This window comes from Thunnus albacares, chromosome 2 (genome assembly GCF_914725855.1).
Source record: "Thunnus albacares chromosome 2, fThuAlb1.1, whole genome shotgun sequence".
Lineage (NCBI taxonomy): Eukaryota > Metazoa > Chordata > Actinopteri > Scombriformes > Scombridae > Thunnus > Thunnus albacares.
Genome location: NC_058107.1, coordinates 19,301,948 through 19,325,604, shown reverse-complemented (window position 1 = coordinate 19,325,604; position 23,657 = coordinate 19,301,948). Strand labels below are relative to the sequence as shown.

Genomic DNA, 23,657 nt, shown 5'->3' with positions numbered 1-23,657 from the left:
CTGTTTAGCCCCGCCCCCGGAAGTATCAGCCAATAGGAAGCCAGTATTGTAATTTGATGGGCGGTACCAACAACTGGTCGGAGAGGCAGGAAAGTGTCATTTGCTCTGTCGTTAGTTTGCCGAGCGTCTGGAGAGATTTATTTACATGCTGTAAATGTAAGGTTTGGTTTTTACAATTCCGCCGTAGCCCCATATTGGTCTACAAAACAGCTATGGGCGATAAAGTCCTGGAAATCAGTTTACGTTAGTAAGCTGGATATCTTTCAGTCAGTTAGCTACAATTGTTAGAAGTTGGCTAGTTCAGAGCTAGCTTACTACGTAGCTGACGTTAGTACAGTGAGGATAGGCTGCTGTTTACTGTGAGCGTCTGATCCACATCTACAAAAACATCACGTCTGCCGAGCTGCTGCAACCGTGTTGAGTGCCCCTGGTTTTGGACGCGAGGAGCCGTTTTCAGATACCCTACCATGGATCCATTTGATAGTAACAGTACAGGTGAGGAGGGAAGATGGGGGGTACAGTAACACCAAGCTAACTAACAAGCAGCAGCAGCAGCAGGCCAGCTAATAACTAACGGGACATTAGCTGCAAGCTCACTGGGAGTGACATTCACTCGAGGACACATGTTGAGAGGGGTCGGGTTGACTTTTGTCAAGCCAAATGAAAGCTACCTTTATGTCTTCTGAATGACTGGCTTGTTTTCTTACAGTTGGGATTCCCAGAAGCTAACTTCATCGCAGTGCCAGTCTGTTGTCAGTCCTGCATCAGCGTGATAACATTAAACTGCACACGACTGTCTCTTCCTTTTAAACACTAAATCAAAGTCGACTGTGTGTGAATCTTGTAGTTACGTTTTGGTTGAATTAAACTTGTACATGACACATGTCTAACAGCTTGAACAATCTTTATATTGAGCGATAAAGCTACACAGCCTGCCAGTGTACACACTCATATTGTGAGATATAAACACAGCAGCTCTGTTTGCCTTTCGGTTTGATAATAGCTATTTTTTGTCTTGCCGGGGAGAGCAGATAAGTCATGCTCAGCTTAACTATGGCTACCAACTGCTTTATAACCTCAGCTATGGTCCCTGGGCGTCCAGGGTGTTATTAAAACAAACAAAATAGACCAGTACACGCACTATATAACAGCTCTCAGGAAAGGTGTGTGCTCTCCTTGGTGGGTGTTGTTTCATTTCAGCTTTTTCCTCCCCATTGAAAGAGCAACAACCAAATCATAGCTTGTTTGAGTTCCTGTTTCTTTGTGTGAGTATTTGGTTGTGACCAAATGATTTTAATATATACAGAAATTATATTTGACAGTCTCATTTTGATCAGATTGTGATGAGATACCTCCTTCCCAACCATAGTGATAACAGTGTAGTAGCTCAGTTTATGCAGTGTGTCTGGCCTGAATCAGTGGACACACCTGTCAAACTTGGACGCATATATTTAACTGCAGTTCTGTGACTCTAAGGTAGGCTTGATACATGTTTTTGGTAAACAGGAAGGGCACAGTCAGCAAAAGAGGTGCCTTACTTCTGTATTTACATAGAAGCGTGACAAAAGTACCGGAGTGGTTTGTCCTTCCCGTTTGCTCTACATGTTTTTTAAATTGTTGTCTAGATGATAACTGTCACTGTTAACTACCTCTCTTGTCATACCTCTCATGTGATCTGGCTCGTATGATATAACTAACACCATAATATCTCAGCAGCTGTCAGAAGTAGGGTTAACATTCATCAAAGTTTAATGTGGTTTTTTTTTTTGGGTTTTATTTTTATCATATCCTCCTCTGGACATTACACATTACCTACTACTTAGCTCCTCGCCTATTAATAGACGTTCATGCCACAGCAGTGTGGACCAGATAGAGAGACTGTGACAGCCCATACAGTCTTATCAAAAACACTATACAGGACAGACAAGGAGCTAAATCCACCTCTTACATTTCTTGATTCTTGTTTTCCTTTTGGGGAGATAGTACGCACTTCTGTTTAGTGTCGTCGGCTCTGTTTGTACACTGTGTATACAGTCTGTGTTTCCTGGCTCTCTCTGTGGTTTCCACTGAAATTCATCACCATCTAAGACTGAAAGTGCATTGTCTTTACCATGTAAAGCATGAGTGGAGTGTGAGGCAATATGGGAAACTTGCAACGCATAGTGTTTTACTACTTTCGTCGTTATTGAATTAGGAAGTTGAACATACCTCCCATTGTTACAAGAATGACCTGAGTTGAGGAGTTGGCATCCTAAATCATGTGGCCTTTGTAAGACACTCTTGTCACAATGCTGAAGATGCAGGTTAGTTTGTGGAAATGCATGCTTTTGTAACCTGCAGTAGCATGTGACATGGCCAGATGACATTTTCTCATTGTGTTTGTGTTTTCTCACTTCTGAGGACAGTTTGTCTCTTGTTTGGGTCACTGCACTTAAATGACTGAACTATGAAGGAAATTGATTTTTGTCAATGTCTGTCTTAACAGATTTCCTAATACTGGTACTGAAAAGCCGTAAAACCACCAGCCTGATGAACCTACTATGTAGGTCAAAGAACCAGGAAATAGTCCAGGAGGTTTACTAACAGGAAACTGAAGAAACCCAGTCAGTCCTTTGTTACATGAGGCTTCATGTCGCCTGCACAATCCAATGTCAGATAACAAGCTTTTGTGTTGAATGTTGGCTTGTTGCCATTACTCTCTACAGAAAGCTCCAAAAACACTGCACATATGCTAACATATTGTGTGTGTGTGTGTGTGTCAGCGTATAATGATACATGATTGTTTTTTTTTGTTTTTGTTGTTTTTGTTGTTTGGAGTTACCTTTCAATTAAACATAACGTGTGTTAAAAGGTTAGGCATTATAAGCTGCAGTTTCAGCCTACAGAAAAAAAAACAACTTTAAGTTGGGTTATTGTGCTGTTTTGAGCTGCTCTATTTAAGTATCCGTCTCTTTTTTTGTGTGTTTATGTATGTATAAACATGAATTTATACAGGCTATACAGACCGGAAAATCAATTCTAAATGTATATAATCACAATTTGTTTCTGTGTCTCGCCTCTCTCATTTCCCCTTGTGAGAATCCTCTGTCTTATTTCTCTTCCTCTGTGTGGTGTAGATCGAGCCAACCTGCCGCGGAACATGATAGAGAACAGCATGTTTGAAGAAGAGCCTGATGTCGTGGATTTGGCCAAAGACTCCACAGCATTTCCGGTATGCTAATGTAATCTTATGCCATGCATGCTATGCATAACTAACAATGCATATCTGCACCACTGCACATTTCTCACAAGTGCTTTCATCTGTTGGCAATATAGATAAAGATCAATGAGAGGATGGTTGACACAATTCAAGCACTTTCCATCCTGCATACAGCATGCTCTTTCACTGGTCTGTAAATGTTTTTAGATCTGTCACCTTCAACTATCTGAACTTCTCAATATTGGAGAAGTATTTCCTGCAAAAAGAAGCCTCCTTAAAGCATAACAAAGATGTTGTTTCTTCCTTATATTCTGTCTGTTATAATAGTATCTATATCTTTCTCTTCTGAGCCACATTGACCCACTTTCCCCCACAGGCACCATACATACTGCATCATAAAGCCTTATAAACTTAATTCCCATCCCTCAGTCCACACTACCTCTATCCTCCCTCACTGTCTCACATCCAACCGACCTTATCCTAAATTTCAATCTCCTTCACATCCCTTATGTTCATGATCTTCGTTTCTGCATCAAACACCCCAGTGCTCTGGTATAATGATGATATTCCTGTCATCTATACACGGTACTGTGTCGATGGCCCTTTTCTGTCCTGATCATTAATTTTTCCTTCGCCTCCACACATAACATCCTATGCTAATTAATTTACATGCAAAGGCAATCCAGTTATTGACATTATATGGGGAAACACTGCACAGCTTAACTATAGTGTACTGTACATGCTCTCTGCAGTCGTTTCCGGCCCTTGACCCAGATGAAGTGGTGTACGAGCCTCGCAGCTCACGGTTGCTGGTGCGTGGCCTGGGAGAGAACGACATGGACGAGGATGAGGAAGACTGCGAGTCTTCAGCCCGTCTGCTGGGCATGTCCTTCATGAACCGCAGTTCTGCTCACAGATCCAGCTCTTCCCCTTACACCAGACAGGCTCCACCCAGGTAATGTTTCAAAAAAGTCTAGCGGGATATACCTCGTGGGACATTTGTCTCAAAGCGGAACTGCATAAGTAATGATTTATTTTTGTATGCAGTTGTCCCTTTGGTTGGTATTTGTAGAGTTTAATGATGAACAAATGTTGAATTTATATGAATGTATTGTTATTGTCCAACCAACCTCTTTATGTGGTTGTTTCGAAAACTTTCATTTAAAAAAAATACTGAAGAACTTACGTAATTTTCAGGAAAGACATTTTGAAATAGTTAAGCTTTACGGATCTGGTAACTTCATTAATAAACACGTAGTAGAGAGTACCACACTATCTGTTAGTTTAATAACAATCGTATGTCTTCCATGACCACAGCTTTGACAAAGATTTACATAGACTCATAAAACAAACAGTGGTGGTGATGGTGAACAGCTTGCACTTAGATTTTCCTCAAATTGCTGCTACATTCAAGGTCCTGACGGTAACATTGTGGTTGCAATAGCAGAGTAAAGAAGCAGAAGCATCTACTAAGTAAGATGCCAACAATATTTCAGTAGTAATGCACAATCATCACAAAATCCTGTATAATTAATGCGTGTTGGTCAAGGTTGCTCCAGCATCTTGATTTACATCTGTACCAACAATACTACGCAGGTGAACTTTCAATTGGATTTCCAGACCCATAGAAGGATGATAAATCTGAAAGTATCCGGGGGGTTTTTTCACACAAGCTGCCCAAATGACACAATTTCAACTTGTTTAAATCTGTCTATAAATCTAATAAGACTTCACTAAACTACCCAAATATGTACAGGTTAAGGGGGCATGGAAAATTGTTTTAGTCAGCTGAGCAACAAAAATCCAATTTGAAGCTTTACTTTTGCAGCCTCTGTCTGCTCACAGCACCACCATCCCCAGTTTCTTCATAAACACCACTCCTTCCTGTCCGTCTTTATTTGTAGAATTTGTCAAAGTAAGTACTCTTATCTCTCTCAGGTCATGTTCACGGCCCTCAGCTCGCACCATGGTTGTCTGTGTGTTATTCCTGGTGATAGTGGCCTCCATGACCATGGTGCTGTACTTCTTACCAGGGTGCACCTTTACCAAGGTAAGAAAAGTATTCACTAGTTCTGTTTTGTTTTGTGAGCACATGTAGATACACAATAATTACTCTTTGTTTCAAGATTGTTTCCATTTTTATTCCTGTCATGCTCAATCACACATCCATTTCCCTGGCTAACTGCAACCCTCAATCCTTTTGCAGACGGGTTGTCGTAAGGTGAACAAAACCACTCCCTTTGAGCCGGTCTACCCTATATCCACCAATGGTGAACCGTTCCCGTGGGCACAATTCCGACTGCCTCAAAGCATACATCCTCTCAGCTATGACCTCACCCTGAACCCTGACCTCAACAGCATGACCTTCACCGGCAAAACTGTTATCAACATGATTGTGCTTCACAACACCAAGCGCATCGTCCTGCACAGTGCTAATCTCAACATTACCAAAGCTACCTTTAAGGTGAGACTGCAAGAGGTTTGAGATTTAAGTGTACTGACCGAGTAGAGGTGACTCACATGTTATTCTCTAATGTACAGAGCCTGCTTGTCTAGATATATAGAACTGTATACAAAGATGTCTCAGTTTTGTCTTTGGTTAAGTGAGAACATGCATTTCGAGCATAAACAAAAAGTTTAGTGTGCGTGTGTACTTTCTCTCTTCCAGCTGGGTGATGGGAAGGCCAGTGAAGTAACTGTACTTGAGTACAAACCCAGACAGCAGATAGCTGTTAAGTTCTCTGAAGACCTGAAGGCAGGCCAGCACTGTGTTTTGACCCTGGATTACTTTGCCAACCTGTCACACACCTATGATGGTTTCTACAACAGTTCATACACTGATAAGGATGGAAACAAAAGGTACACTTGACTAATTTGCTGTGGCCTCAAATACTTTACAGCAGCTGAAAGATGTGCTACAGAGTGAGGACTCTAAATAAAAGTCTGTATGAAGAGGATCATGTGTCTTAACAGTTAATCTCTTGACCTTCTGCTAAGCTCATGACTCGACAAATCAGTGCTGTAAAAATAACAATTAAAAACAGAAATTGGATTTTTAAATAGATTTTTACAGTGTTTATCGAATTTACTATTTCAGCATGATCATGCTCATCTCCCTCTTGTCTCCAGGGTGCTAGCAGCAACCCAGTTTGAGCCGCTATCAGCCAGGAAGGCCTTCCCTTGCTTTGATGAGCCAGCTTTCAAAGCCACCTTTCTGATTAAAATCAGCAGAAAACCAAGCTACATGACCCTCTCCAACATGCCTAAGGTACTGTAACATTAATTAAGTGCAATTTAATTTTATATTGTTATATATTGAATATTAGATTTTATATTATTTATAATATATACATATATATATATTTTTTATATGTGTGTGTGTATATGTATATATATATATGGGGGATAGGGATGGCAGTATTTGACAGCCAAATTTGAGATTTAATACAAAAACAGAAACACATACTGAACATACCAAAAAGGTAAATAGACATCAAATAATTATTGAGTAAGTTTAGTCCAGAAACAGTCAGTGTTGGGGTCTAGTAGTGACTAGCATTAGGCTGGCAGTATATACCAAATTAATTTGGCATGTTCACTGGCAAAATGATGGGTCATGACCTAAGAAAGACCTCAGTGTGCAACATTATATTATGTCACTCGCTCTGACGGAGCTTAATTAACAGAGCTGTGTTCCACAACATGCCAAAATAGATTTATCATACCACCAACATTACCTGCTTGTCATCTTGTCCTTTTGATGTGTGTCTCAGGCTAGCACCACAACACTTCCAAACGGCCTCCTGGAAGATAAGTTTGAAAAGACCAGCGTCAACATGAGCACTTACCTGGTGGCCTTCATCGTCGCTAACTTTACTCCTATTGAAAAGAATGTCTCAGAAACTCTGGTAGGTCTGACACAGATATGACTCCTTTTTGCTTTCAGTGCATCCTGAAGGGTTTTACACCAATATAATTTTGCATTTAATATTCAGTGAGGTTGTGACCCTGCTGATAAACTATTACACATTATGTGTGTGTGTTTTAGGTGTCTGTGTACTCTGTACCAGAGAAGAAGGAGCACACTGACTATGCTCTGGAAACAGCCTCCAAATTGCTGGAGTTTTACAATAAGTTCTTTGAAATTGTATACCCCCTCAAAAAACTAGGTGAGTACATACGCACACTTGCACATTTCACACATGGTGCAAACACAGGCTTTTCATTCCTCTCTGCTTTCTTTTCACCCCTCTTTACACACCACAATATGCTCTGTCTCTCTTTTGTCAGACTTGGTAGCCATCCCGGACTTCCTGGCAGGAGCCATGGAGAACTGGGGTCTGATTACCTTCAGAGAGACAAGCCTGCTTGTGGGGAAACAGTCGTCTCCTCTGGAAAAACAAGTAGTTGCCTCTGTAATAGCGCACGAGCTTGCTCATCAGGTAGTTGTATATGCCTGTGTGTTTGTGAAAGCAGCTGAGACAGTAAATAATCTACAGGTACTAATCTAGCTCTGATGTTGTGTCCCAGTGGTTTGGGAACTTGGTGACCATGAGCTGGTGGAATGACCTGTGGCTCAACGAAGGCTTTGCCACTTACATGCAGTACATGTCACTGCAGACAGTGTTGCCTCAGCTGGACATTGTAAGTTCACACATCTGACTCGTAGATTAATCCTCACATATTTTGAAGCAGATAAAGTTGTGCCTTGGTAGTAAGTCTTGTATTTGTTTGCAGGGTAATTTGTTCCTGGCGGTGCGGTTCAGAGCCTTGGACAAAGACGCACTAAACTCTTCCCACGCGGTGTCGACAGAGGTTAACACACCGGAGCAGGTGGAAGAGATGTTTGACTCTGTCTCCTATGAGAAGGTGCACTTTATACATATTATAAGTACTTCCATATTCAGCTGTTTGTCATATATACTTGATCTCTTGATCTGAACTGCAGTAGCAGTCTGTTTCGAGTCTGACCATAGCTGGTTTGTGCCTCTGTCGTCTAGGGTGCATCCATTCTTCTGATGCTGAATGCCTCCCTGCCAGGGGATCAACAGTTCAGAAAGGGAATCATTGAATACCTAAAACAGTTCAACGGATCAAACACAGACACTGACGACCTCTGGAACAGCCTCACACAGGTAGCTGTGTGTGTGTGTGCGTGCATGTACTGTATCTGCGTGACTTATTGTTATTTGCTGACATTTTTCATTGATTTAACAGTTGATACTTTTAACATATAACTCCCCTCTGCAATCTTTCAAGCAGCCATCTAGCTAAAATATGCTCTTCATTATATCATCACATAGTCACTGATCACAGAGGACTTTCTCAGGAGCTCTATTATCAAGACAAATGGTAGAAAATTACTGGTAACAATCATGCATACAGTTATTATTTGTTTATATGTATAAGATTGATATGTATAAGATGTGTAAGATTGTTCATCGTTTGGCTTACTCCCCTCTGTAGGGAGGTCAGAGCACTGCACAGATGCAGACAGTAGGCTGTATCATTACTGACAAGAGGTTTTGAACCCATTGCCCTTATATGAGGGGCAGTCTGCCAACTCAATACTCACCCCCCACCTCCCCTGTTAAAGCTTTACTTGCACTTTCACAGTCTCACATATATCATGTGGTTGTTTGCCACAATGATACCAGTCCTAAAAGTCTGTCAGTAATAAAAACTCAATTAACCCACAGGGGAGGCAAAATATGTACAGGTGAGGCTAATAACAATTAAGAACGTCAAATATCCCCATCCTCTTCTTCACTATATAGCCGATAAAACAATGAACATGACATTTGACTGCACAGACTCAGGATTTGTCTTTCTGTCCTCAGGTCGAGGTCTCTGCTCAGCATCAAAATGTGTCAGAGATGATGAGCTCATGGACATCACAGAAAGGCTTCCCATTGGTAACTGTAAGCCGCAAGGGAGATCAGGTGACCCTCACACAGGAGCACTTCCTGCTCACATCTGACAATGCCACGCACACTTCCAGGTGGGCTATTTTAACATCACTCACATACATGTACAGGGTCTTAGAAACACACTGCAACCTAGAGATAATTGTGTTTTGTCTTTAGCTTGTGGAATATCCCAGTGACATACGTAAACGACAGCTGCAGTTTGGCACCCGAATGCAGACAGGTGTTCACTCTGAGGACCAAGTCAGGTAAAACAGTATTAGTCAGTAAACAAATATTAATTCTCTTCTCAGTGTCCCAGGTACTGTGTTAAATGATGATTTTTTTGTGATTTTGTGTTTTTGTGTGTTTTCAGGGACTATTAAGGTGCCAGAAAGTGTAAAGTGGCTGAAACTAAACTACAAAAACACCGGCTTCTACATTGTCCACTATGGAAATGATGGTTGGACTGCGCTCATAGAAGCCTTGTCTGAAAATGTCAATGTTCTTACAAGTGAGGACCGTGCCTCACTTATACACAACATCTTTGCTCTCTCCAGGTATACAACACAACCTAAATAGTTGAATTTTTTTCAAATGCACTCAATAACATGAGAAACTAAAGGACAGTAGTAGTCTCCAATTCCTGTATTTTACTTTAAAATGCTTCCATTTCTTTCTTTTCTCTCTCTTTGTTGTTTCGTCAACAGACTGGGACGTGTGTCCTTCCGTCTTGTCCTCAACCTTTTGAACTACATGTCCAATGAAACTGAGACCTCTCCTGTGACAGAGGCCTTGTTACAGCTCAACAGAATCTGCCAGCTGCTCGACAAAAGACAGGAGCAAGATCTCGTTTCCCGCATGAAGGTACATACTCTACATACACATCTACATGTCAGGAAATTGATTTGAGAAATAAAAATACCTGTTTAGTATTGAATTTGAATTTGGCAGTATGCTTTAGATGTACAGTCATGTTGATGTAGTGGTTCTTTTAAAAGTAACATAAAAGCAGTAGCTGAAGTTTAAGCTGTAAAAATGCTTACATGAAATGATTGCCCGTTTTGAGAAATGGTCTTTTGTGACATTTATAAAATATTTTTTTAATCAACTACAATACTGAAATATATTAATTTGATAAAATCACTAGCTTCATGGCAGAAAATGCACAATAATACTTTTCATTTGTTTAACTGAACCACTGTTTTTAATCTTTGTAACTGTGTGTCTGATTAATTTCCAGACTGCTTAACTCAGTGTACTGTATGTGTACTATTTTTTTCTCTTATATATGACAGGCATACATTCAACATCATTTTGAGTCTCTGATGCAAAACCAAACATGGGGGGAGGAGGAGAGTGTGTCTAAACAGGAGCTACGCTCAGCTGTTCTGGAGACAGCCTGTGGTCTGGATAACGAAAGTTGCATTGAGCGGGCCAAAGCCCTGTTTAAGCAGTATGTCAATTCCAGTGGGACTGTTCGGTATGTAAAGAAACACTTCATTGTTGAGTTGCAGCAGAGTAGTCCAAATAAACTTTATTGAATGCGTATCTGACATCTGAGTTGTAGGAAGCAAAGTGAAATCAGGTTGTTTTTGTGTTTGTGTATTTCTGTAGGATCCCAGGCGACCTGCAGAAAGTTGTCTTCACTGTGGCTGCTCAATCAAACGAGGATTGGTCAACCCTGCTCACCATGTACGGAAACGTCACCTATGATGCAGAGAAGCGAAAAATGCTACAGGGCCTAGCATCCACTCAGCATGCCAGGAGTATCGTATGGTAAGTATTTGTGTGTGTGAGATTGCATCTGGCCAAGATCAAGCATCAACCCTGCTGATGACCTGCTAAGGCTACATAGTCTGATCATGTCGATTTGATCTAAAACCAATGTGAAACAGAGCAACAGTGTTTTAAACATTAATACATTTCACTCACATGTTAATAGAAGTCAATTCTGCTGCCCCCTCAACTCCTGCAGCACATACTGTACACTTCGTATCAGCTTATCCATGTTCAGTTAGCAGTCGCATGACACTGTGAATTGACATTAAAGGCATGAATTATTTTGGAAAATAATCAAACTTGTACTTGACCCGAGCCAAAAGTGTTGTTTATGCACTGAACAGAGTATTTATCACGATCTTTCTAGGATTCTGAAGGCTGGTCTGAAGGGGGACATCATCCCGACACAGGAGTTGCCTTTGGTCATCGACAGTGTGTGTGATGGCTTCGCTGGCTACTTGATTGCCTGGGACTTTATACAAAATAACTGGGACCAGCTCATAGAGAAGTAAGTGGTCTCTGGCAGCCTCATGTTTCACATAATGGCTTAAAAATGAAACAATAGTTAATCAGTGTTATTGTGTTTTTGGCTGTAGGTTCCCTGTGGGCTCCTTTGCCATCCAGAGAATCATTAAGTCTGTCACCTCCCAGTTCTCCACACAGGCACACCTTGATCAAGTACGTTTTTTTAAATACATATTTTCTAATAGAACATATTAATACTGCAGTGTATCTGAGAGTCTTTGCTCTTGTTTGTGGGGAGAGATGAACTGTTTACAGCATGCTTTTTAAGTGTGTTACTTCAAATCTTATCTGGCTGACATCTCAATGTGTGTTTGTCGTGCAGGTGCATGGTTTCTTCTCCAGTTTGAAGGAGCGTGGCTCTCAGATGCGAAGCGTGCAGGAAGCTTTGGAAACCATCAAGCTGAACCAGCGCTGGATGGAGAGGAACCTTCCAACACTTCGAAAATGGCTCTAATACAGGCACCCCATCCAGTCTCTGCCCCACTAACAGTTCGCCTGGCAACTGGGGCATGTCGTCAAGACAACAGCAATGTTTGCACTATTGTAGGACTGCGTCTCCTAACTCCCTTTATCCAGGCCAGAGTACTTATCAAAGCCAGAGGTTGTGCTCTACCTGGGTGGACAGGGTGTTTGATTATCTGAGATTGGTCCTGTGAGATGTAGTTGCTAGCTCAGGGTGGCTCTGATTGTGCATCTGGCAGAGTGATGTCAGATGCAGACTCACACTCCTCACACTTTATGCTGTAGACCAAACCTCTCCTCTGCAGGTCTCATCCAAACCTCATGCCTGGGCAGACAATCATGCTTTCAGAGAGCAGCGCTTCACCCACACTCCCCTCGCTCAGCCTGCTCTCAGGCACTTAACTGTGCGAGCTATTTAATGGCCACTTCTAAAAGTATGAAGAATGTCATAATTACAGTATGTGCTGTCGGTAAGTCGTGGACTTTTTCTCTACCGTGGGACGTTGATGCAGCTGTCAGAGATTTCTCAGCGATGAGAAATTGAATTTACCGGTACTTGAGATGGAATTACTGTTAGAATTAAACTAACCTTGCATCGCTGTGTTACGCAAAATCTGTATAGAAATAATAACAGCCTGTCATTCTGTACTTATTCATGCAACCTGAAGCATTTACTATGTTAGTAATGGTTTGACTGAAAAAGGGATTGGTTGATTGATAGCTTAAATACCAAACTTGTATTGGCATCAGTTGAATGTACTGAAAAACCTTCCCACTGTGTACAGTAGATGGCGTACTGCACAGCAATGCAGGTTTAAATCAACAACCAATGTGTCTTAGATGAGAGCAGACAGTGAACACTGGAGCCAAATGTTCATTTCTTTCTTTCTCGCTTTTATTTCTCTACCAGTCAGAAGATCAAGTTTTATTATGATTGCTTTTTGCCTGCAGCGCAGCCACTGTACAGACTCATTCTTAAACTCAGTGTGCTTGCAACCTTGTAGTTATTATGTAAATATGCTCAACCCTGCAACACTTTACTCCTGCTGTTTTGGATGTACTGTTTTAAACATTTTGACTTTTAACATTTTAAGATTTGCTTTATGTTGTGTGTATATAGAGTGTAAAGAGGAAATGTATCCATAGAACTGGTCAAGATTCTTGGTCAAATACTTGTTACTGTATTCTTGATTTACACCACCGCAGGGAGGTCATTTGCTGATATATGTTTGTGTTTTTAAGGGCTAATGTGCATATTGAAGATACAAAGTGTATAGAGGAACATCTATATTGGACATGACGAATCTGTCCAGTAAGCTGTTCCTCATCAGCCAAATTTAAAAAAAAAACCCCAGAAGGTTTAAAGTTACTTCAATGTTAACCAGCTGTGATGCTCCTGAGAGTGAAGAGTAGCTTAGTATTTATTGAGTGGGTGTCTTTACATGTTTCCCCAACTTTTGTTCCAAAATGTATTTAATTACAATTGTACACTCATCCTGAGTTGCTGTCGTTGAGGCGGTACTGCTTACTTATTCACTCCATCACTGTCATGGTGTTCAGGATAATTGATCTCCAATAGATCTGCTCATTTTGCTTTCTTAGACCATCCCAGTTATATGTGTCAAGCTTGTCTCTGTGTTTTTGTCATGTTATCTTTGTCTCATTTATTATATAAAACTTTGTCGGCAGGATTTACAAGTTCATATAAAAATACCAAATGAGTGTCATAAACGAGGTGACACTTGCTCAAGTTCAATCAGTGGTAGTGGTACCTCCAGTTTGGTCATGTCGGCATTCCAAACTGGTGAAAAGAGAAAAAATTAGTGATGGTCAGACTGTACATTTAGTATTTTATTGCAGTTAAGCTCTGTCTGGAGGTTGTCAGCAGTATTGTCATTGACTCATTCCATCTGATCCATCATAGTTTCACAAACGCTGATAATGTCTTTAGCTAGCATTTAATATGCCTTTAAATACACATCTTTACAGTTTACCTTTCAGTCCTGGCTAATTGTGAATTATTGTCTTTTATTGTGGGAAAGTATTGGTCAGTCTTGGACATTTTCCAGCACTCACCAATCAGTTCAGATAATCAGCTTAATTGAGGCTCTGGGATATTGATTTCCCATCATCTCTTGGTTCGAAATCGATTGGACCACGTGAAGTCAGTTGCAATAAGCTTTTCAGAGACAGGTGATGTCATTCAGGTACAATGTCGGTGGCTTGATGAGAGGATTGTAGTACCATGTGTGCAGTAGACCCAATCAGATTGTTTTTTTTTTTGTTTTTGCACTGTGATTAAAATGCTGCAGATGCTTTTTAAACTGTGTTGCTCTTCATGTGAACAAATTATAAATAAAAGTTGTTTTCTGAAGTTATTAGGTTTCTTTTTTATGTAAACACAAAGGGCACTAGTATCTTTTGTGTTTCCAACCCTCTAAACTTGTCTTTTTCTTCTTCTACCTAATTTTTTTTTTTAAGTTTTGGGATGAAGATTGTTTTTGAAACGGTAGATGTTTTTGGTTTATGTTACTTTAGTATCCAGCCACTCACACTGAAGTGAAATGATCCAGTACAAAATACACACACACACCGCAAATTTCATTTTGGAGCAGAAACTTAACAATGAAGTCAAAGAAAATCTCCACAGGATTTAGGGTCATAAACCTATAAGGAGGAATAGATCTGAGAACGGATATAAAACAACTTCTGGAAGTTTACTAAAGCATGAAGGCTCAGTTGTAAGCAAGTGGAAAATGCATGTAACTGCTCAGACAGTTCTTAAAGATTGGCCTCGTAACAAAATGAGTAAAGCCAGCCGGGAGGAAGCCGGCCCCAAAGGAAAAAAAGGCAAAATAGCAGCCTGGAGTTTGTAAAAAAATGTAGTAAAAATGTCCATATGGCACAACACTCAAGATGATGCAGAACACTGTGTGGCAGAAAACTAGAAGATGCTGCTGTGCTAAGCAATAATGCAGAGAAGCATCAAAACAAAAATATTGAACGAATGGCCTGATCACAACAAAAAATAGATTTCTGCTTTTATAAGATGTATATTGAATTTTGTGTTGTAAAACTCTGAGATTACAATAAACAAAATTTAGATGGTTAATGTGATAATTGATGAAATGCCTTTTAACATGATGCTACTCAGTTGCACCACCAGAGGTCTTTCTAGCTCTTCTGGAAACTTGCATATTGACCATTATCATACTCTTAAAATTAGAGATTATACCTGTTTGTTTGAATATATTGCTCTGCTTAAAATGTGGATTTAAATGACTTAAAATGATTCACTTATACACTGGAGATGCTCTGGGAAATGGACAGAAGGCTGAAGGCTTGAAACTGTAGTTGAACCTTTACTTCATGTCAAGTCTGCAAAATAAAACAAAGCCTTCTGTCTGGTTATAAAATTGATTTTTAAAATTAAGCAATTGCAGGTATTTGTGCATTCTTAATCCAGCCCACTATGGCAAACTGTTCCTTCTATGTATGTAAGTGTATTTTGTGCTCGTTATAGAAGATCTGTTTTGTGCCTTAAAGACTTGTTTTGGCAGAGTGCCACACAGCTGGAAGACATCATTGAGCCAGTGTTTTCACCCTCATTCTTTCTTTCATGGCCAATCAACCCGAGTGCATGAGGTATAAAGACAACTGAAATAAAAGGAGTAATCCAAACTCAGTGTAATGAATGAGTAAGTTGTACGTGACCTGACACACGTCAAAGGGCCTCAAAACATTTGTTATTGACAAAGGATGACAAAGACACTGTCATACACAACTGTTTGTCTTTATTTGAGTGTTCTAAGTATTTGAAATCTTTGTTTTATTCCGAATTTGCAATTTTGACATAAACACACGCGTTCATTTGAAGGGTTGAGTTCTCATTTAGTTAAGTTTTTAAAGGTGCAATGTGATTATTAAAATATCAACCTCAGTTGTTGTGTTTTAATGTTGTTGTACATCCTTGTTAAACAAATAATTTATTTTTATTCTACCTGATAAATCATATCAACGTGTCCTGCACATCTTTCAAACGTGATGTGTGTTCCTCAATCGGCGATGAACTGTGTTGTAACACAGGCACAGATGCCGTGACAGCTTGTTGGCTGGTGTCAGTCCACTCCTTCATTTGAACCTAGGATGACACAATGCAAGAGCACAACAACATCAAAGAGCACATACCACATATAGTGCCTCAGGTTTATAAGACATTAATTATAGACTGTGTCTCTCAAACCTCACGCAGGTTAATATTATCACAACATGCGAAAGGGAAAATGTCATAAATTGTTTCTGGCCAGAGATTTCCCATAATTCAACTCATAAATCAAAATGTCAAAAAAGACAACGTCTCTGTGAGGAAGAGCACTATCTCCTGCCCACAATGACAAAACAATTACATGTCACTTCTGTTTGCAGCAACACTTGAAACAAATTAAACTCATAAAGAAACTAGAAGCACTGAGCAGTGACTCACCCTGCGGTGTTTGCACACACACACGCAAACCAGACTAAGTAGTGAAATGATGTTAAGCAATACACGCACAATATATAATTAACAGTGAAGAGAACAACCATCATTTTATATCTTTATTTTTCATTTCAATTGAAAATGTTTCAAAATGATGACAGGAGTGAGACAAGTGAGATGTTGAGATTACACGAAGTGTTAATAAGAAACATATTTAATATTGATTTCAAACCGAGTTTCACTACGTAGTATATTTTTCAAACATCAAATATAACTTGGAATTATGTTACATGCATAAGTTGGAACATCAATGGATGCGGAAATCCTGCTAAAAGAGGCATAATAGAAGCATAATAAGGCTGACAATGCTTTCATTTTTTGAAAGCAATGTCAGCATTTCAAAGAAGAAGATGCAGTGAAATTGAAACAGGGCTGGGTTGGATGTCTTATTCATAGCTCTTTCTCTAGTAAAATGGGGTAGTCATACTGGTAAACAACAAATCAAGTTTCATTTTACTTAATGAGGTCAAAGACAAAGATGGAAACCACGTCACGGCCCTGAGGAGTGCCATCGAGCATCTGTAGAGCAACCAACCTGCTGCTCAGCGATGACTGTGAGAGCTTAATAACACTGTGTGAGAGAGACTTTGAATGTGCAATGGAGAAAGAGGAATGGATGAAAATGATATCCAACAATGGGAAGCTAAAGGGAAATTCACCCAATGTAGAATAATATGCAGATATTATTGGGCACCACTCAGACTCAATAGAATGGGTTTAATAAATAGCAATTTGTGTTGGAAATGTCAGAGAGACACAGGCACTTTGTTACACTTCATTTGGGAATGCCCAATTATTCAATGGGTTGGGAAGGAAATTACCAGTATCTCCAAGATTATGATTATTAGCGGACAGAAACCAAATACACAACATATCAAGTGGAGAATTTCCGGTAATCATGGTAGACATCTGCTAGGACAATACTTAGACACTGGAAAACACCCAAATCTCCAGAATTAAAAGAATGAGCAAATACCATGATAAAAACAGCCTCATACGAGCTGCTTATGTTTAACAGGATAAACAACAGAAACAAGAGTATGGCTCATATCACACTGACTGATAAGCCTGTAGTATGAATGTTATCTCCTGATAATAATTAATATTATAATCTGTTGCATTGATATTTTCCCTTGTTGTGTTATTATCAGTATGTCCCTTATACTACTGATTTTATTAATATTCTATTTTTTGTTTTGTTTTTCATGCCACTGGTGTTACATATATTGTAATCAACAAGGAATGTCTCACAATGTGAAACACTATACTGTCACATACCAAAGATAAAAGAAATAAAAATTTGCAGAAACCTGCAGAATGTATTAATTTTACTGAGGAGACTGTGTCCGCACTAATGTCTCCACAGACTTTATTGTATCTGTTGGAATATTTGTTAAATTGGTGATGCATAAAGCATGTTAAAATTTTCATTTATATTATAGGTTTTACCATTTGTCTCTCTAAATACAACACGTGAGGCTGCCTACAGCAACCAGTGTAAAAAAAAAAAAAAAAAAACTAGCCATTTTATCAGCAGACTTAATACAAACAAAAACATATTTGTATTCTTTGCCGGTCACGGTTGGATTTGACAAGACTGAACTAATAAATAACAACATGTGTTTGGCAGACGTGGCCATAGATACACGTTGCTGATGTTAGTCTATAGCACGAAACAGCAGCAGAAACTATAGCATGTCCTCATACCACAACAGCTCAGGCATAACTTTCTAGAAGCATGTTGTAGGTATGTCGAAGATGTTTATCACCTCACGTGACTGAATAATGTACACAACTTTACTTATATGTGCTGAACCTATTGATGTCTCCAGTATGTTCTCTATGCAGGAGTATTGGTGGGTCCTGCTACCAGGGAGGGACAAGGCTTTTACTTAAGTAAAATTATCAAAACCGCAATGGAATAATACTTCGTTAAAAGTAAGTTCAAAATTTTACTTCAGTAAAAGTGTTGAAGTATTCACAATGTGTGAAAATGTCAAAACAGAACTTTATGTGAAAACTGGTTCCTTTTAGTGTTACGTTTTTGCATTATTGCATTATTTCGTGTTGACAGAATTAGCCTATATGGCAAATTTTCATACGTTATCCCTGGCCAGCTGTTAAAAAGACACCCTAAATATACAGTGACATATCTTATAGATATGTCACTGTATATATATATATATCATAATAGATATGCACAAGATCGCACAGCACACATACACGAATATGTTTGCCCTCACTTGTAAGCATTATCGTTGTAGTTTACGTTGTAGCTGGTCAAAAAAACTCAACAAACTGATGGCCAGTTTAACTTTAATGAGGCGTCATACAACATTCATACAGTTTTAGCTCATTACATGTTTTGCATATAAAATCCAAAGAAACTAGCTACTGTGGTTGTCAGATGAATATCAAGTGCTAAAAAGTTCAAATTATTTCAATTCAGTATTAAAAACCCATTAACAAAATAAAAACTCTAGACACATAAAACATAAAATATCCCATCTGACATGGACAGGTCTCACCAAGAGGAAATACTCAAGAGTAGTACCAGTACTTTGAAATTGAAGTTGAGTGAGTAAATGTACTTAAGTTACTTTGCACCTCTACTTTATATTCAGCATTTTGATGTCTTTGCAGTGCTGAAGTAAAGCTGCAGATTTAAATCATCTTTCTTTGAGAATAAAGCCCTCAGTGAGCAAAATGCAAGGTCAAAGTTTAAATGTATGCTTGTAGGGCAGGAAATTAAAAATCAGAAGAGATGAGAGAGCAGATAAGATTACTGTATCACAATACCTCAGTCTTTGTGTGACAGACGTTCTGGACACATGCACAGGCGCCAATCTCAGGTGATTATCAAGTCACATGACTATATACCTTGTAAAAGACTTGAAAGGCTTGTTTCTCTCAGATCAGAATTCCTACGTGAAGATGTTTTATGCATATGGGCCTGTGTGTCATACATCACACAACCAGTCCATCAATCAATCATTGTTGGCCCCATTCAGTCAAAAGTCTGGTTGGAACCATTTGAACTATGCAGCCCTGCTAAATAAAGAGTTCATGCTGACACATTATCAGCACGTCTATCGCTCAGGTGACCTGCCTCCAGAATGATCTGTCCCATCTATTAGTGATTCAGTGAGATTTGTCTGATCACTGATACGTTAAGAGTTATGGGTCTTTGAATGAAGAAATGTTAACAGCACGTGAGTTGTGTGTCTTGTTGAGGATGAAAAAGAGTCAAAGGCCGACTGAAACCTGCAGAAAGCTACATGAAAATGTGAAGATATTTGTGCTGGGCTCATGAATGGGGTTAGCAGCACAAAGCATAATATTGTAGTCAAGAGCACATCTCTGTCTTGTCTCTTTCTTTTTTCCCATTTTTCTCCTGTTTCCAAATGGTGGCAACAGACCAGCAGTGTGAATGGAAACGTGGTTGCTCCAGTTACTATTTACTATCTAGTTTATTTTTGTGAGTGCATGTGAGTGCATAGAGAACTAGCATGTGATTGTCAGTGCTCTGAAGACTGTGATGGCAAAGTTGTGCATTTGAAGCCAGAACAGTCGGCTGGTGAAAATGTTAATATGTCAGGTGATGTGGGCATGATTAGACTGTATGTGTCTGGAGCTGGTGGAGGTGCTACTGTGTCCTCATTTAAGGACACAGTGGTGGTTGCAAGTGCACCTTTGACCACAGGGATTCTGAGTCTGTCTCAAATACAGTTTTGGGTGTCATAGTAAAGAGCTCTGCTGTGTGCTGATGTCATATTTTGATGCAGTACTTTAGATAAGAAACAATATGATGGGATAAAGTTATTTTATTGTTTAACACTTTTACTATATGATATCCATCATGGCCTTTTACAAAACCAAAATTTCCACAGGCAGTCTGAGGAGGTTGGCTGAGTCTTAGATTTTGTGATAACCTGCATGCTTCAGAGATGTTAGGATAGGAACATGTCCTACATTACATTTGTACTCCTCTGACAAGACGCTGCACAGCTGCTGAGCTGCACCACTAGAGGTCACCCTAACTTTCCTCTCTCTGGGCCACATAAAGTACATCTGCTGCTTTCGGTTCTGGATTCACTGAAAAGATGTGACTGTGATGTTTCTGAAGAGCAGCTGAGATCAAATTGGACTGGACTGTATATCGGAGTATATAAATATGTCTGTGTTGCACCATGAGCACAACTCAATGACTTACCCTTGAAGAATGATCTGAGCTGTGCTGTTGCACAACTTATGTAATTGTCATGTTTAATGGATTAGAACTGAATTAGAAGAATTGGCAGACGTCCAGAAATTCTGTTGAAGTATTCAGTAGATCCGGGCAGTAAACAGCAGTTACTTCAGGTCACACTGCACGTGTAATTAAAAAAAAAAAAAAAAAAAACAGGGATGAGGAGTTTCTTATGAAGCTGGATTTGGCAACTTGAGAGATTTGTTGAATAGGAGCCACATCATGATAACTCTGAGGGCTCATGATGACTGTCTTGTCTCTAAGTCTGCACGTGGAGGGAGAGATGTTATTTCCATCCAGTTTTAGAACAATTTTGGTTTAAAAAAACTGAAACTAACCCGCTACCACAAATTAATTCTCATTCAGTCATTATCTGTAAATTCAATTTGCACATAAAAAGAAAAAAGCTATCGAAAATTACATTCTTAAATTGACTCCTAATTTAATTGGTCTCAGCCAGGTTGTAATAAAGTCCTTTTCTAGTGAGGCTGTTTAGGGTCAAACGTGATAAAAACATGATGTAACTTGTGACTTGAGATCCAACAGATTAAACAGAAAACCATCTGTAGACATTATTTTCTTGCCTCAAGGTGCTTCTGCTTTCCTGATAAATTCACATTGCATTGAATTACTGAATCAAATTCTTATTGAGTCAGATACACAAGCCTTTGCAGTTTTGTAATTTGCTTTGGAGAATGTGCTTTGGAGAAATTACTGGAAGCGTCTGGTTACGTGTTCTGTGTTTATCTGATCTGCTCTAAAACTTATCTCTGTACTGTATCTCGCACTGATGGATTGAGGAAGAAGGCACCGCAAGCTTCTGCAAAGGTTAGCGTTGCATATCTTAACAACAGAAAACCTTGAATTTCTAAATTGTTCATTTTTCAGGAACTACAAAAAACTACAAAAGCTGCAAAAATGTGCAGCTGGACCACTACATGTTTCAAGGATTATTTCATTGTGCTTTAAGGAAAACTTTGTAAATCACCCCCAAAATTTCTTAACCCTTCTGATGGAAATAGATTTATTATTTCATACCACAATGCAGGTTTAGGGAGGTTTCCAGAGTCAGATACCCCCTGCCAAATGAACTAAAACTGAAATAAAATAGTATGTTGATCAGTGTTATTGTTAATGATTGCAGAGAATGGACACTGTGATGTAAGTGTAATGTGTGGAAACAAGAAACAAAACCTTTACCCAAAACTTGTTGGTGGAGGCCTGGAAGAAAGAGAAGTTATGTTAATGGTAAAGCTACTTAATGGGCCTGAGACTCAAGCTATCCAGGTGTAGAACATTTCCTGACATCCTGTTCCTATTGACCTGTGAAAAATGGAAAAATCTTACCAAGAATGAACTTTTTAAGCTTAATGATTCCTCTACCTCCCCCTACGGGCTCTTTGAAAAAACTGCAATCAATAGTCACTCAGTTCAATAGGATAGAAAAAGCTGTGCATTAAGACAGCAACCTTACAAAGAAGGAAGTGCTCTGATGGGATTAATCTTCCAAATTTTGATTTGGGATTCCTGGTGTCTTACCCTCCGCCCATTACAGACTTGGCTGAACTCAGGCTCCACAACTGCCTGGTGAAAAATAGAAGAAAACTTAGTCCATCCCTGCAGTCTGGAAAATATCATGTATTTGAGCATTCCACTGAAAACTGCAAACAGAAAATTTGGCTCACTGATGCACCAGCTCCTCTCCGTATGGAATAACATCCAAAGTTTTGCCAACAGTGACAATAAAATATTTCAAAATTCTCCTATTTTTAATAACAATGACTTTAAAATAGGCAATAAACCAATAATTTTTTTCACAATGGAGTCAAAACAGTGTATAATATTTTTCAGACATTGTGGGCCCACAGGGGTTGCAGCAATTCAGAGGCCTCCAAACCAAATTTAACATCCCAGACACCTCCTTTCTCCTTCTATCTACAGAAGATCTATCTATCTACTTTACGCTCAGCAATTAAAGGACATGGCACACCTTGATTGTTCCCTTACAGTCTATCCTCTACACAACCTTTTAGCTAATAATAAGTCCAAAGGTGCAGTCTCTGAGATGTACAATATCCTGGTGAAAGCCTCCTACAGGCCCTTCCATTTAGATACACTGTGGAGAACTTCATCCCAATCCCCAAACCAGAAAGTCATGTGGACCAACATATCTGTCATCAAGCAACCCAAATCACCAGATGACACATTATAAACTTATCCACAGGGCTTATCTCTCTCCTGAAGGCTCTGCCATTGAAAACCAGAGCAGACCCTAATGAGTTTGTTTTTGTACAGATGACACCATTTGCAGATTTAATCACATGGTTTGGGACTGCCGAGAGGTCAAAGGTTATTGGGAAAATGTTTCTACTGTTCTCTCTACTCTGTTGAGGAGACTGATCATTGTATCACAGGACATATTACTCCTCAATGATACATCAGCACTGGAATTGAACATACAGGGCAGACAACTCCTCCTTGCTGGGATCATTGCAGCTAAAAGGATGGTGGTCCGCCACTGGAAACCTTCACATTTGTTATCAATAAAAGAATGATTGTCATACAGAAAGATTGCCCAACTATAGGTCTCCTGTGCACAGTTAAAAGCATCAGAACCCCAAAACTTTACTTGCTTGGCAGAGCTGCTGGAAAACATCAGAAATTGCATTTATAAGTAACTTTAACCTCTTACTTTTACCCCTTACTTTGAAATAAGATTTCAGTGGCTTTATAATAAGATTAAATAACTTTAACAAGAGTCTCAGTGATGATAGGGTGATATTGGGGAGCGGGGCAATGTTTTTGTCGACTTCATTTGTTTCAGGTGTTGTTGTTTTCATTTTTTTTAAGACTATTTTTTTCTGTTTTGTGTTGGTTTTTTTGCCTGTTAGTGCGTGGGGCTGTGGGGACTTTCTGTATACTATTGCCATGTACTAGTTTGCACCTATTACGTCTCTCCAGATCTGTTTAATTTTGTGTTATGTTTTGTATATCTAG

The 23,657-nt window shown here is 39.4% G+C and overlaps 1 protein-coding gene across 1 annotated transcript; it reads left to right on the top strand.

The window, feature by feature from the left end:
* Window positions 1–72: 72 nt before the first annotated feature.
* On the top strand, window positions 73–14,248 carry LOC122995302 (leucyl/cystinyl aminopeptidase). The gene is made up of 22 exons (XM_044370419.1): window positions 73–495; window positions 3,117–3,211; window positions 3,952–4,154; window positions 5,138–5,249; window positions 5,406–5,663; window positions 5,868–6,058; window positions 6,329–6,467; window positions 6,973–7,107; window positions 7,248–7,368; window positions 7,490–7,641; window positions 7,730–7,843; window positions 7,937–8,068; window positions 8,200–8,334; window positions 9,040–9,200; window positions 9,286–9,374; window positions 9,482–9,665; window positions 9,816–9,972; window positions 10,404–10,588; window positions 10,723–10,884; window positions 11,255–11,395; window positions 11,484–11,565; window positions 11,735–14,248. The coding sequence occupies exons 1-22, from the start codon at window positions 468–470 to the stop codon at window positions 11,864–11,866; spliced, it is 3,108 nt and encodes a 1,035-aa protein (XP_044226354.1). The 5' UTR covers window positions 73–467; the 3' UTR covers window positions 11,867–14,248.
* Window positions 14,249–23,657: the final 9,409 nt, after the last annotated feature.